Source organism: Mus caroli, chromosome 7 (genome assembly GCF_900094665.2).
Source record: "Mus caroli chromosome 7, CAROLI_EIJ_v1.1, whole genome shotgun sequence".
NCBI classification, from domain to species: Eukaryota; Metazoa; Chordata; class Mammalia; order Rodentia; family Muridae; genus Mus; species Mus caroli.
Window position 1 is genome coordinate 66,566,087 of NC_034576.1, and position 13,938 is coordinate 66,580,024.

Genomic DNA, 13,938 nt, shown 5'->3' on the forward strand with positions numbered 1-13,938 from the left:
GCCTTGTGCATGCATTCAGGAATAGTTTGATCATGCAGGTCAGCTCCAGTATCCTACTGTGGGAATGAAGGGCAGGCCAGACCAACAGCAGCACTGTGGACCATTGAGCCATACAGTTTCAGAAGGTACATGCTTTGATTTTTTTTTGCTCATCATCCTGAAGGAAAGGTATCACCCCGAAAAGGTCTCTGACACAGCAAGAAGAATGAATACTGACACTAAGAACACAGACATGCATGTCTCCTGGCCAGCCTCTGCTTCATCTTCTGAGGCATCCTTTGTGCTCTAACACCACACCACAGTGGGCCTTGTACCCACTGGGCCTAACCCTCTTGAGGTTTTAGCTGGAGGATAAATTCCAGCAGAGCCCACAGAAGCACCGTCTAGAACTGTGTTCCTACATAAGACCCTTCAGTGCAGAAACCCACAATTCCATGGGCTGCTTGTTGCTTTGTTGTAATGAAATCACACAGTAATCCAAACAGGCATATTTGAACATCTGAAGTCTCTGTTCCTGAGACCTTAGCTCTTATCTGTTCCATGCCTCCAAGTCCTGGGTGGCCCTTCCAGTCCAGTGTCTCCTTCACTGTTGGACTTCCCACACCTGCCAAGGAGAAGATAAATGTCAGACAGCTGCCGGAGGACCAAATCTCTTCTGGTGAAGCACAGGGGGAGAAAACGAGTAATAACAATACATATTATAGTCTGTTTTCCATTTCTATAACAAATTACCTGAAATTAGGCACTTCTGAAGAAGAAAGTATAGTGTATTGTTTAGGGAATAAGAAAAAAGTGCATACAATTCTTTTAGCGCTTTTCATCTCAGTTAAATCTTTGGATGTGGAGCCTACAGATGTAGATATTTATTTGATTTGTGTGGGGGAAGGTGTGAGTATATGAACATTCTCATGTGTCCAGACAGGCTGCATGTAGAATCCCAAAGTAAATGACTGGTATCTTCCTCAGTTGCCCACCTCTTTATTGAGGTAAGTTCTCTCAGTGCACCTGGACCTAACCAATTCCGTTTGTCTTAGCTAGTCAGCTGTCCCTGGGAATCCCATCTCTATACCACAGTGCTAGGACTGCAAGTAGCCACCATACCTGCCTGCTTTTTTTGTTTGTTTGTTTGGTTTGGTTTTGGTTTTGGTTTGGCTTTTTTTGCCTCTGTTCCAAGGATCCTAACTCTGACACTCACACTTGCACAGGGACTGTGTCCACTGAGTCATCTCTCCAGCCAGAGCTACTTGTTTAAAGCAATATATGTTTTAAACATTCTACTATTCTCTTTCCAAAAAAAAAAAAAAACTCTATCTTCAAGCCATTAGGTAAACAAAGCAGGGTAGGCCATCTGACGGGGACAGGGGGAGAACACAAAGACTGTATCAAGTGCCAGGGCCAAACAGGGTAGAGAGGGAAACTTTTTTTATTTTTTTAATATATTTTTTCGAGAACCCCCCATTCTACACTCCCTCCCTCCTGGCTCCACGAGGGCACTTCCCCACCCACCCACCCATTCCTGCCCCACCTCCCTAGCACTCCTCTACACTGGTACATCAAGTCTTCACAGGACCAAGGGCCTCCCTTCCCTTTGATGACAGACAAGGCCATCCTCTGCTACATATGCAGCTCGCAGGGACTAAACCACCGACCAAAGAATACACATGGAGAGGGAAACCTAAGGATTGGCAGTCCTGGGGATGGCAGCAGAGATGAGAGACCACGTGTAGGCCAGGAGGCAGATCAAACGCTAAGGATGGTGAGGTCCTTCCAGGTGGTTTCCCACTGTAGAGCAGAGAGTTATCAGTAAGATGAACTTGGTCAAGATTAGACTGCAGTTAAAAGTATTAGTGAACCTGACATATCTTGTGGCAGTTGTGGTAAGTGATTCACACACAGAGAGGACAGTAGTGTGTGGGAGGGTGAATTTTGGTCCATCATCTTATGCCAGGGAACAATGAGGTGATGAATGGCAAGGAGAAGCCATAAGGACACAGACCAAGCTGATATAAGTGACAATGGCCAAATCAATGTGTTTGAGCATCACGACATTACAAATGGATTATAAACCATTTAATGAAAATATAAAACCAGAAATCCACAGTGCTGCCAACAGGCTTGGGAAGGAATGGAGACGTGCAGAGGTTCCAAACTCCCCTGTGGAACACATGGTGATGGAGTAGGTGGCCTGAGCAGCTCAAAAGGTTGTGGCTGGAAGAAGAGCCAGTGACCAAGGCCCTGCCACTGTAGAACAACCTTCATATCATGCCACCTGAGAGGACAAGCCCAGACCATCTTCTAACATCACAGTCAGGCAATGGAGAGACTCAGACTCAGAAAGTTCCACTAGACACCTACCAGGCCTGCGGTTGTGTCTCAGAAGTGTTGCAGTTGTAGAAACACAGAGCAGCATTGCAGGCTGAGGGAGTCCTCAGCAGAAAGCTCACAACCCTGATGGATCCTGGATCCTGAAGGTGTTGGTAGGACCACTGTGAGCAAACCTGGTGGGCAGATGTTAGCTCTTCGTTTTGGTGGCTGTGTCCTGGGGTGTCAAATGTGGCTCTGTAAATACTCTGACCCCTCTCAAAGTAAAGAGGTGGCAGGCTGGAGAATAACTTTTAGGTGGTCCTATATGAGGTTTTGTGACTTCTGACTGCTGCCACAATTTGGACTATAAAGTCCATTGGCCACCAAAGAAAAAGGCAAAATAGGAAGAAAGAAAAAGAAGAAAAACATAATGCAACATTGGATCTCCCCCCAAAGGTGCGTTTCTTAGGATTTACAGCCTGGAGCTCTTTCCCAGTCATCCCAGCCCCAAGGGCCACCCTTGTTCCCTTGATGTCTTCAAGGAACTGATTCCTGGAGCCCCAGGGTATGGAAAGCCAAGAATTTACTACCTCCTGCTGTACACTGTCATAGTGTAGAGACTTACACAAGGTCTGTCATCTAAGAGCTCTGACTCTCTTCCCTTGGAGGGTGTCCCTGTTGTTAAGGGACATCTAGGTCACAGTCTTCTGTCCTAGTCTCACAGCCTGAATGACAGCTCTATCCCTGAGGCCAGGCAGGAGCTTGGACCCTGGCTGGGGAGGGTGTGAAAGTGAGGCTGTACATTCAAATTCCTTCTACCCCCAAGGCAGAATTCAGGCAGGCTTCGCATGATCTCTTTCCCGGAATTGTTCCTAGAAGGGTCCTAGGGTCCAGTGTTTGGGGGTGCTTAATCCCTACAGAGCCTTCCTGTCTCTTCTGTTCTCTACCCCGTCTCATCTCGTGACAAGATATCTCTGTTGTGTTTCCTAGTGTGGACAACTCTGAGGACCCTGTATATGAAAGCCTGGAAGAGTTCCACGTCTTTGTCCTCGCCCACATACTACGGAGACCCATTGTGGTGGTGGCAGACACCATGCTAAGAGACTCTGGTGGAGAAGGTAGGATCCTCGAGGAGCCACAGTTAATGGTGGCCCAGGAAGGGTGGTGTCTATCTGCATATAGGCAGAGTCATCTTGTCCCTCTGAGACATACACAAAGATAGCATTATTTCATGTGTTTCTTCCTCCAGGGCAGCAGCAATTGCTCCTGGCCACCAGCCCTGCATGACACCATGAGGTGGCCATGAAAAATCTGGCCAAGCACCACAGACAGCACAGATCCCTTGAAAAGCCCCAGGCCCTGTTCCAGAGGTTCTGCAGGATAGACTGTTAGAGAGGAAAGGAAGGAAGGCAAAGTGCAGAGGTTCTGGTGGGTGGTGAAGACTCTTCAGGGTAGGCAAGCTGCTGCTGTAGGCCCACGGACACCCTGGCTTGTGCATGACTTCTCCTTGAATGTCCCCTCCCTCGGCCTTTTGCGGTCTTCCCCGGATAGATAAGCACACTGAAGCTCAGGATCAGACCAGACAATATCCCCACACAGGTTTAGCCGGAGATGCATATACCCTCCCTCACACGCCATCCTTAAGCCCGGAGCTTCTGAGAGTCAGCTGTAGTAAGAGTGCCTGAGATGCCACAGGGATGGCCATGCCCTGAAGAGTCAGAAATGATGGAGAGCCAGGAAAGCTATCCCTAGATCCTTTCCCACTCAGCAGACCCCACTCCCCGCACTCTCTGCAATGTGGTTCATTTTCCAATCTCCTTGGTAGCAACAGTGCAATTCAGCTCCCCCCTGCTGCCATTTCTTCTTGTTGGTCACTTTTTAGATAACACTGTCCACAATATCTCTTTACTACAACATTCCAGTCAACAAGTGACCTTGTGACATTTCACTCAGCTCCGCTGAAATTTTAATCTATCCCATACATCTCCTAGAGTCCTGCCAATAAAGCATCAGTTTTCATGCCAGAGAAAAGACAGCACGGCCGTGGCTTCTACGAGGGCAGAGGCCACAGAACATGCATCCTGCCCAGCATTCCTCTCCTCCCTGGGGCAGAGCCAGCAGCCCTCTGTAGCCTATCCTTGCTTCCTTTTCCTTAAATGATTCTCAAAGCAGGATCCTTGTATGGGTAGAATCATCCTGCCTAGTACAGACTGAGTGAAAGAGGCGGGGAAACTAAGAGATCCTCGGAGAACGTTCTAAAAGCCCCTGTGCTCTGCAACAAGAAGGGTACAATCCCCACTCTGAGGCCAAAGCAATATTCTTCATGGTAAAAACCCAGCTGCTAGGCTTGGGGCGTGGCTCCGTGGGTAGACTGCTTGCCTACCATGCAGGAAGCCCTGGTTCCGTCCCAGCGCTACATAAAGTAGGCATGGTGGTACATGCCTGTAATCTCAGCGCTCAGGGAGGCCAAGTCAAAAGAACTGCAAGTTCAAGGCCATCCTCTGCCACATAATGATTTGGGGCTACATGAGATCCTGTTTCAGTGAAGAAGAAAAAAAAAAAGAGAAAAGGAAAAGAAACAGCTACTGCTTCGGGCAGCTATTCACAGACGTGGTTCTCAGGCTCTTCCCTCACTTCTCATAAGAAAATGAACAAGATGGTATCTAGTCACACAAAGATGCACTCTCCACTTCCCGTGTTCCACCTGATCTACAGCTCAATACCACTGCTCTCTGGCTTGACCCTTCCTGTTCCATAGAACTTGTTATCAAAATACACACCAGACACAAGCAGGAAATATAGGTCCTGCCTGGTGTGTGGACATTTCAGTGACTCTGGAAGAGAAAGGACAGCATGGACTTCTAGCCAAGCTGGTGGGGGATATCACCAACCATCCTGGGTGTGGTCTTAGCTCTAACCCTGCCACTCTTTGACTGTGGTGTGGCTCTCAGGAGCAGGCTATCCAGACAGGTCACTATGGAAACTTCTAGCCCTAGCCCTGAGCACTAATTCTGCTCCCCTGTCCCCTCTCCCTGCCACCAACCCTCCCTTCCCTCTCTCTGCATTCCCTGCCCTGCTCTCCCCTGCCCCGTTCTCGCCCCCTCCCCATGTCTGTGTCCATAGCATTTGCACCCATCCCGTTTGGAGGGATCTACCTGCCCTTGGAGGTGCCTCCCAACAGGTGCCACTGCTCACCCCTGGTTCTGGCCTACGATCAAGCGCACTTCTCAGCCCTAGTGTCCATGGAACAGAGAGACCAACAGAGAGAACAAGGTTTGTCCGGCTCCTGAGACAGAGTGGGGTAAGGTGATGTGGGGGGCGGGGGACACTGAAGATGTGGTGTGTATGGACAACTCCCTAGAGTCCATGCACTGCAGGGATCAGCCACTGCAGGGATCAACCGTGGTTTCTGCATAGCCATGCTTAGTCGAAATGCAGATGTGTTAGAGGCAATGGGTCCACCTAAGTCACATTGGAAATGAGTGACGCCACTGCCTATACTTGGCTGTTGGCTTCTGTCTCAGGCGTATCTAAATCCTCTATATTTTAATTAACTTTAACTGGCACATCAAATCAAGTGCACCATGTTGTATCTCAGTGTACATGCTGTGTAGTATTCTAACAGTGTACATGCTGTGTAGTATTCTAACAGTGTACATGCTGTGTAGTATTCTAACAGTGTACATGCTGNCATGCTGTGTAGTATTCTAACAGTGTACATGCTGTGTAGTATTCTAACAGTGTACATGCTGTGTAGTATTCTAACAGTGTACATGCTGTGTAGTAGTCTAATCAGGGAGAACATACCTATCTTCTCCGATACTCATTACTTCTTTATGTTGAAAGTATTCAAAATCCTTGCTTCTAGCCTTTCCTTTTTTTTTCTTTTTTCTTTCTTTTTGTTTTTCCCCCCACAAGTGTACCTTTAATCCTACCTAGGGCTACACAGAGAAGCCCAATCTCAAACAAAACAAAAACACCTAATCACGTTACACAGGTAAAATACTCCTTTATCATGTACAGAACACACTGAAATAGAGCATCCCCTCTGAACACAGAACAGCAGGCCCTGGCTTTCTGTAAGCTCCCAACGAAACACAACCATGGCCTTGAAAGAGTTCCTTCTCCTCCAAGTGGTGGTGGTGCAAAGCCTTTAATCCCAGCACTTGGGAGACAGAGGCAGGTGGAACTCTGTGAGTTGAAGGCCAACCTGGTTTACAGAGAGAGGTCTAGGACAACTAAGGCTATTAGAGAGATGCTCTCTCTCAAAAAAACAAAAGGACAGTTCCTTCTCTAGAAGGAAGGAGGGGCGGGGGAGAGACAGAGACAGTGTGCATGTAAAACCTGATTCCATAGGACTTAGCCAGCATCATCTGAAACTCTACATCCCTTGCCTTACAGCCTGGGTTTGCTTTCTTTGGTCCAATAGACCTAGGTCCGGGGGTGTGTACCACTCAGTCTACCTCCATCTTCTTACTCTGCAAAGAATTGATGAAGGCTTGCCATTCTGTTGGGTAAAAGCACTTATAGACATTGATCTTATTCTGAATCTGTTGGGGGTGGGGGGTCTTGATAGTAATTCTCTTCCCCAGCCATGGCCTTATAGTCTTCCCCATGATTCTCCACCACGTACTGAACATAGTCGATGAGGTCCCGAGACAAAGTATTTCCTTTCTTCTCTGGGAGGCTGGCTTCTGCCTCCAGGTCATTTACGACATAGAGCTTCCATACAAGATTGGGTCCCTCCTCTGTGTCTACTTCCATGGACTTTACCTTCCTCTTACGGAGGGGAACCGCCCTGTTGGGGGTCTATGACCAACTCCATCTCCGCCAGGTTCTGCCGCACAGATTTGGTGTGGTCCATGGCACTGCCCTCCAACGAGCATTCTAAGCATTCCAGTTTAGACGCTTTTGGTTGACATTGTAACTGACCTTTTGCCTCTGAGTCTTTCCCTTAGCCTTGGGCATCTTGCAAACTGCCGGACCAGCAGCTCAAACTCTGAAACAGCAGCTCAAGCCCCGAATCATGCTCTCCGAGCTGCGTGTTAATAGTCCACCTCTAGCCTTTTCAAATGCATGCTGTCTGTGTCCTTAGAGGGATTTTTAACTCTAAAGCTAATTATCGCTAATGCTCTGTATGAGTTTTTATATAGATGCAATCCACCTTAGATGGAAACAAATTCCCTGCAGAATTTGTGCAAGCTGTGGCCCAGCACTTAGTTTGCAAATAGTTTTATTGGAACACAGCCAAACTCATTCCCTGACATTTTCCTATGACTGCCCTGCAATGGGGTAGCAAAATGTGTGTAACCAGCTGGCCTCTGACTTTAATTTACTAGCGCTGTTCATGCCCACTCCTGCTGTAGTCAGCTTTTAAACCAAAAAGACAACACTACCTTTAGATCGTTATAGACAAACAGCCATTTCAGCACTCATGTGCTGAGTGAACCAGCGCCACCTGCTGCACAGTGCACACTTGCAGTTATCAATAAAACACAGTGGGTCATATTTATATTCAGTACTGTCACTGCTGGCAAAGAGGGCTTGGTCTTGTTAGCTATGAAGGATGTGTGAGTGTCTGAGAGGGAAGGACAAGGCTTTGTTACTGCCACTCTTATTTTCAGTACAGACTGAGATTTCCTCACAGGAGACTGAAGGTCAAGAAGATGGCATGTGTTCTTGCCCTTGGATGTGGTTCTAGGAAACTCCAAGTGGTTGGTTCAGGGCTTCCACTAGCAGGAAGCTCGGGGTGTTCATCCTGACCCTTTACACTGAGTAGATCAGAGCCTCTACATCCTGCCCCTTCCTCTGGACAGCTGGCAAGGTGGGGGCACAGACACAAGTCCAGGGCCCTACCTCCTCCAGCCCTTATTGTATGCCCTTCCACATCTGTTCCTGCCTGATGGTCAGTCAGAGAGTCAAAAGATCTATGGGATGGAATCTGAAGCCAGGCAGTTGAAAGAGGCTTCTTGCCTCCTCCCCAGAAGCCAAATCAAACCCCAGCTCGCATGCCAGTGTAGCCAGAAATGGGTCCCGGCAGCCAGGGTAACGGTCTGCTCATCACTCACTCATTGCCACTGATCACCAAGAGAGACTCTCCATCATTAAAGTCTGGGAGGAACAGTGCTTTTCCCCGTCTCTCTGTGTCCAGTGGTACCTGCCGGCTTTTCTAGGGTTTTGTTCTGCTTCTGTTTTGGTATGGTCTGAGATAAGGATTTCCTCCGTTGTTCAAAATGACCTCCAAACCCCTGGACTCAAGTAATCCCCCTGCTTCAGCTTCCAAATTACTAAAACCATATGCACACAAAGGGTGCCTGCCATCCTTCGTCCTGTAGCCCTTGCAAGGCAAAAGAAGCCTCCATCAGGATGTGGCTTGGGCCAGGTCTGGGCCTCCTTGTCAGCAAGAGTCCCTGAAGTCAGCCTCCATCAAGTTCATGGTCTCCAGTCTCTCCAGATGCCTTTGTGGTGACTGTAAAGCTGTCTTTGTCACTGTATCCCTCTAAAGGCAGAATGGGAGTGTTTCACCTTAGGGGACAAACTTTTTCCATAGCCTGGGTTCTGGCCCTAGAACACAATGCAATTAAGTAGCTCTCTGGATCCTCCCAGAGTCCCCGTGGGTTCTGCCTGCAAGGCCACTGTGTGACCAGAGGCCAGGTTAGAGCCCTGGAGAGGATGCAGTCTTTACAGAGGATAAGCCTTTACCAGTAGATGCTCTGCCATCACCCAAGGGAAACACTGCAGAGATGCCCATGGCTAGATGACATTCTGAATGGCCCAAAGCCTGAATACATTGTCCCTGTGTGTGAACCTCCCCACTGTAGGCACTCACCATTCCTATGGGTTGGACTTTGGCAGCTTCCGGACCACAGCAAAATTAGCAGATATCTCCCTTCCTTCACACATAGATTCGCTGTGGCTCTGGACTTTAGTAGCACACGTGATTTTCTTTCCTTTTAATGTTGAAAAAAGATTCCCTTCTGCCTCAAGGAAGTACTTCCTAGCTTCTCCTTGCTGGTCTCCATCATTGCTGCTTTGTACATTGGAGCCCTAGATAAGGGGAGGCATGCACAAGCAGTCAGGCTAACCGCCCAGGTGGCTACTGACAGCAGACAGCTAAAGACGGCATCTACTGTGTCGTCTCGCTGCACAAAGGGGTGGTTTACATGCGTGAGAGGTGGGAAGTTTCTTCACACAACTCAGAACAATGCACAATTTCAACTTGTAAACTATTTCTGGAATTTTCTATGTAATATTTTAAAGCATGCTCAGCTATAATGAGACTGCAGAAGCTTTCAGATAAAGGAGTTCCTGCCTCACTGGTCCATCCCCTGTGCCACCTGAACCCTAACCTGGGGCAGCAGCTGCTAAGCTGTGGAAAGCTGGGGGAAGGGCCTCTGTCCCCTACTCCCCACATTAGCCAGAGGTCCTATATCTTGTGATGCAGGAACAAGAGTCAGTTTCATGAACACACACCAAGCACCAGATCTCAGCATCCCTCATAAATTCTCTCTCTTTTCTAAGGGAAAGGAACCCCAGCAGGAAGACATGTGATAAGAATTCAGTATGTTGTACTATTAGCCCAATGGCAAGGGCTGTAGTTGAAGAAAGAGTGATTGGAACTGGCCTTGGCAGTCAGAGGTGATGTGGGGGAGAGGGGGTACCCAGAGACAAACTAGCATGGACAAAGATGATGATAGGCCACTGTCAAGTGTTGATGACCTAGCAGAGCAGGCCCATGTATCCTGCCCTTCCTCAAGGACTTGTGCTAGCATCTTACCTCCACTAGGCTGAGCTCCCAGCTTGGCATTTCCTGGTTATGGAGCAGACTGAGAAGCAGGTATAGTGGAGGAAAAAGAACTGTCTGTGTTTCCAGACAGTTCCACTGGGAATCTTACCTCTTGCTTGCAATGCCCATTCATCCAGGGAGAGGCCTGGATACAGAAACTGGACCTTCACCAACAGGTCGTATCTGGGGACACTACAGCTGGCTGCTAGGCTCTCAGCCAGATGAGTGGATGTCAGAGGTTCGCAGCTGCGGTCTGTGGGTGCAGGCTCTACCTAATGGTCACTCACACTCTGTCCAGTTCAAGATTCAAGAGTAGAGTGTGCCAATGCCCTGGCAGTGGCCCCCAGCAGCTGACTCAGTGGTGCAGTCCTCTGTTTCCAAACCTGCTGTAACTAGAGTTCAAATTAGAGCCTCCCAGACAGCTGCAGAGCTCTGGGTCCACCATGCCTTCCAAACCTACAGCTTAACCAGCAGCTCTTTGCCTGGGCTATGCTGGATGCTATCCCAGTGCCATCCCACTTGAATGAAGTGTGACACTCCCTACAAACCCCCGTCAATCCTCAAAGATGAGGTTCTGGAGCTGGAAAGATGACTCGGTTACCAAGAACACTTCTCTTGCAGAGGACCCATGTTTAGTTCCCAGCTCTTTGTAGCTCACAACCACCTGTAACTCCAGGCCCAGGGAAACTGACACCCTCTTCTGGCCTCAGAAGGTACCAGGCAATCATGAGTTAGATATGTAGACATGCAGATATTCACAACATGCACATAAAATTAAAACAAATCTCTAAAAAAAAAGAAGGAGGAGGAGAAGAGGAAGAGGAGGAGGAGAAGGAGGAGAAGAAGGAGGAGAAGGAGGAGGAGAAGAAGAGGAGGAGGAGGAGGAAGAGGAGGAAGAGGAGGAGGTCCCTTGGCGTCACCATCCCCACCCCACCCATGACGCCAGGCTTTTTCCCTCACGGCACACCCTTCTGCAAGAGCTTCCAGGGAAGCTAGGAAGCATCATGATAATTTAAATGGGAATTCCCCCAAAGGCTCACGTTTGAATACTTGGTCCTCAGTTGGCAGAACTGTTTGTGGAGGATTAGGAGGTATGGATTTGTTGTAGGAGGTGGGTCACTGGGGTTAGGCTTTGAGCTTTTAAAAGACGTGTGAATCCCAGAGCTCTGGATCTGTCTCAAGGTTGTGGATCAAGGTGTGAGCTCTCAGCTGCAGCCTGGACTATAACACTCTGAAATAGTAAGCCACATTACTCACTTTCCTTTCTAAGTTGCATTGGTCATGGTGTTTTATCACAACAACAGCAAAGTAACTAAGACAGGCACCGCCCACTGAGGACTAGTCAGAGCTTCAAGGTCACTGTAGCTTCCCATTGAAGCCTTTACATGATGGAGGGCTGCTGCAGAAGAAGGTGCACTGCATGAAGCTCTGCTCACTGAGCAGCCCTGCCAACACAAGAGCTATGCAGGAGGAGACACGGCCATTTGTCAACAGCTTCCATCGTCAGCCCACCCAGTGCCTGGCCATACTTCAGAACAGGCTCGGATGGGTCACTGGCCAGCCAGCAGCACGAGAGGGCATGAATGCAGGCCTCCCCACTCCTGCTTATGGTTTCTTCAACATGTATTTGCTTGATAAATAAGATGCAACTATGATACACGCCTTGAGAGCCTTCACAGAAGAAATGGGGAGGGCACTCACTTCCTGGGGCCATGGCACCATGGTGGCTCTCAGGTCTCAGGAGAAGGCCACAGGAAAGATGTGCTTGGGACTTGCTGCCACCCTCATGTCTCCCACCATGCTCACCCAACTGGGACCAAAGACTTGAGGCAGGTGGGATCCTGAGTACACCCCAGGGAGACCCAGCGTATGCCATCCCAGCCAGAGGCAGGAGTGACGTAGGACCGCTGCAGCTCATCTTCCATTCTTGATAGAACTCTTTACCTATGTAGTGAGCATGGTTTATATTGTATTTTATCATAAGAGAAGTTGTTTCATGGCTCCAGTGCAGTAGTCAGGGTGGACCGACACTCAGCACCTCTAGATAAGCAGTGAACACCCATCAAACCCTAAGTATAAAAGACTTGAAGTCATGTGCCACCTGCCCAACAAGTGTATGTAGTTGGGCTAGAACCATTCTCAAGACCAAGAGAACCCTGGGGATTGATGGGTGAGGTAGTTAGTTGTCTTAGTTAAGGTTTTATTGCTGTGAAGAGACACAATGGCCATGGAAACACTTGTAAAGAAAACCATTTGTTTGGGGATGGATTACAGTTCAAAGGTTTAGTTCACTATCATCATGGCAGGCAGACATGGTGCTGAAGAGGCAGCTGAGAGTTCCATATCTGGGTCTGCCAGCAGTAGGAAAGGAGCTGTGACCCACTAGGCCTGGTTTGAGCTTCTGAGACCTCAAAGCCCACCCTCTGGTGATGCACTTCCTCCAACAAGGCCACACCTCCTAATAGTGTCCCTCCTTATGGACCTGTGAAAGCCATTTATTTCAAATCTCCACAATGGGTATTATATAACCCAGCTCCCTGAGGGGAAGCCCGGCAGCTTTATAGGTAGGAATGTGTCCTGCTGGCCAAGTCTTTGTTGGAAAGGTTCCCTGAGTCTTGTGGACATGGCTCTAGAAAGTTAAAGATGAAGGGGCAGGGGGAGATGGCATCCTCTGGAAGGTAAGAGCCATTTGAAAATCATGGAGTGTCCCTCAGATTCAAGGGACAATTATTCAATTATTACTACATTTAGTGGCTTCTATCATAGAGTAACTTGGGGGCTTGGGTCTTTGAGAACCTACCAAGTATCACGTTAAAAAGTTGCCTTTGGCTGTAACAGGTGGCAGGAGTAACAGGTGGTTTCCAGGTGACTGGGCACCAGGAAACACATGTATCAAGTAGGTGACAGACCATCAGATACAGCATACACTGGCCAAGGAAGTTACTGTGATGAATCAAGTCAGGAACTTCTGGATAGCTAGGGCCCAGAAGTTTCTCCTTTTAAAAGTAAGGCCATGGTCCTACAATCTCCTTCAGGGACAAATATCCAGGGCCCAAAGACCTAGGTCAATTCATTGCAAACAGGCCCAATTCACAATACTTTAAATCAGACTTTTCAACTACAATTGTGAAGAGACACGTTCAGTAGAAACCATACTTGGGATTTTGAGGTTTGATCCAAATAGTCCCACCTCCCTCAAGCTCTACCCTCTCCCTCAAATCCGCCTTCTCCTGCACCACCCTGGAGTTCAAACCTTCAACACCCAAGGGCCATGTCCTCGTTTAGTTTTCTATTACAGTGATAAATACTATGACCAAAAGCAAGCAACTTTGGGGAAGGGGTTAACCTGTCGTTCACCTTACAACTCTCCATCACAGGAGGAAGTTAGGACAGAAACTTGGGGCAGGAACCAGGAGGCAGGAACTGAAGCAAATGCCACGGAGGAGTGCTGCTTGCTGGCTGGCTCTACACGGCCTTCTCACCGTGCTTTCTTATACCATCCAGAAACACCTTCCAAGGGTAGTACCACCACCTATGGACTTGGCCCTTACACATAAATCACAATCAAGACAATATCCCATAGGCATGTTTACATTCAAATCCGATAAGGGCATTTTCTCCACTGAGGTTCCCTCTTCACGGATTACCCTAGCCTGTGTCAAGCTGAACAAAAAGAAAAAAAAAAAAAAAAAAAAAAAAAAAAACCCAGGACACTACTTACACGTGATACACAAACACATATGCAGGCAAAACTGTATCCTTTCTGAACTTGACACACACAAAACCACATCAGTATTAATCCATAACCTCTCTTTTCCTGTTTGTCCCCAAAATTGTGTTACTATTAA

At 48.2% G+C, this 13,938-nt stretch overlaps 1 protein-coding gene and 1 pseudogene across 4 annotated transcripts in view; one reads left to right on the plus strand and one right to left on the minus strand.

The window, feature by feature from the left end:
- Otud7a (OTU deubiquitinase 7A) overlaps positions 1–13,938 on the plus strand; it is a 302,969-nt gene that overhangs the window by 271,438 nt on the left and 17,593 nt on the right. For all 4 annotated transcript variants that reach the window (XM_029480172.1, XM_029480170.1, XM_029480173.1 and 1 more), the window contains 2 exons: positions 3,295–3,422; positions 5,428–5,577. In XM_029480172.1, coding sequence (XP_029336032.1) covers positions 3,295–3,422; positions 5,428–5,577 — 278 coding nt within the window. The remainder of the gene's footprint in view (positions 1–3,294; positions 3,423–5,427; positions 5,578–13,938) is intronic.
- LOC110298735 lies at positions 6,759–7,272 on the minus strand (annotated as a pseudogene).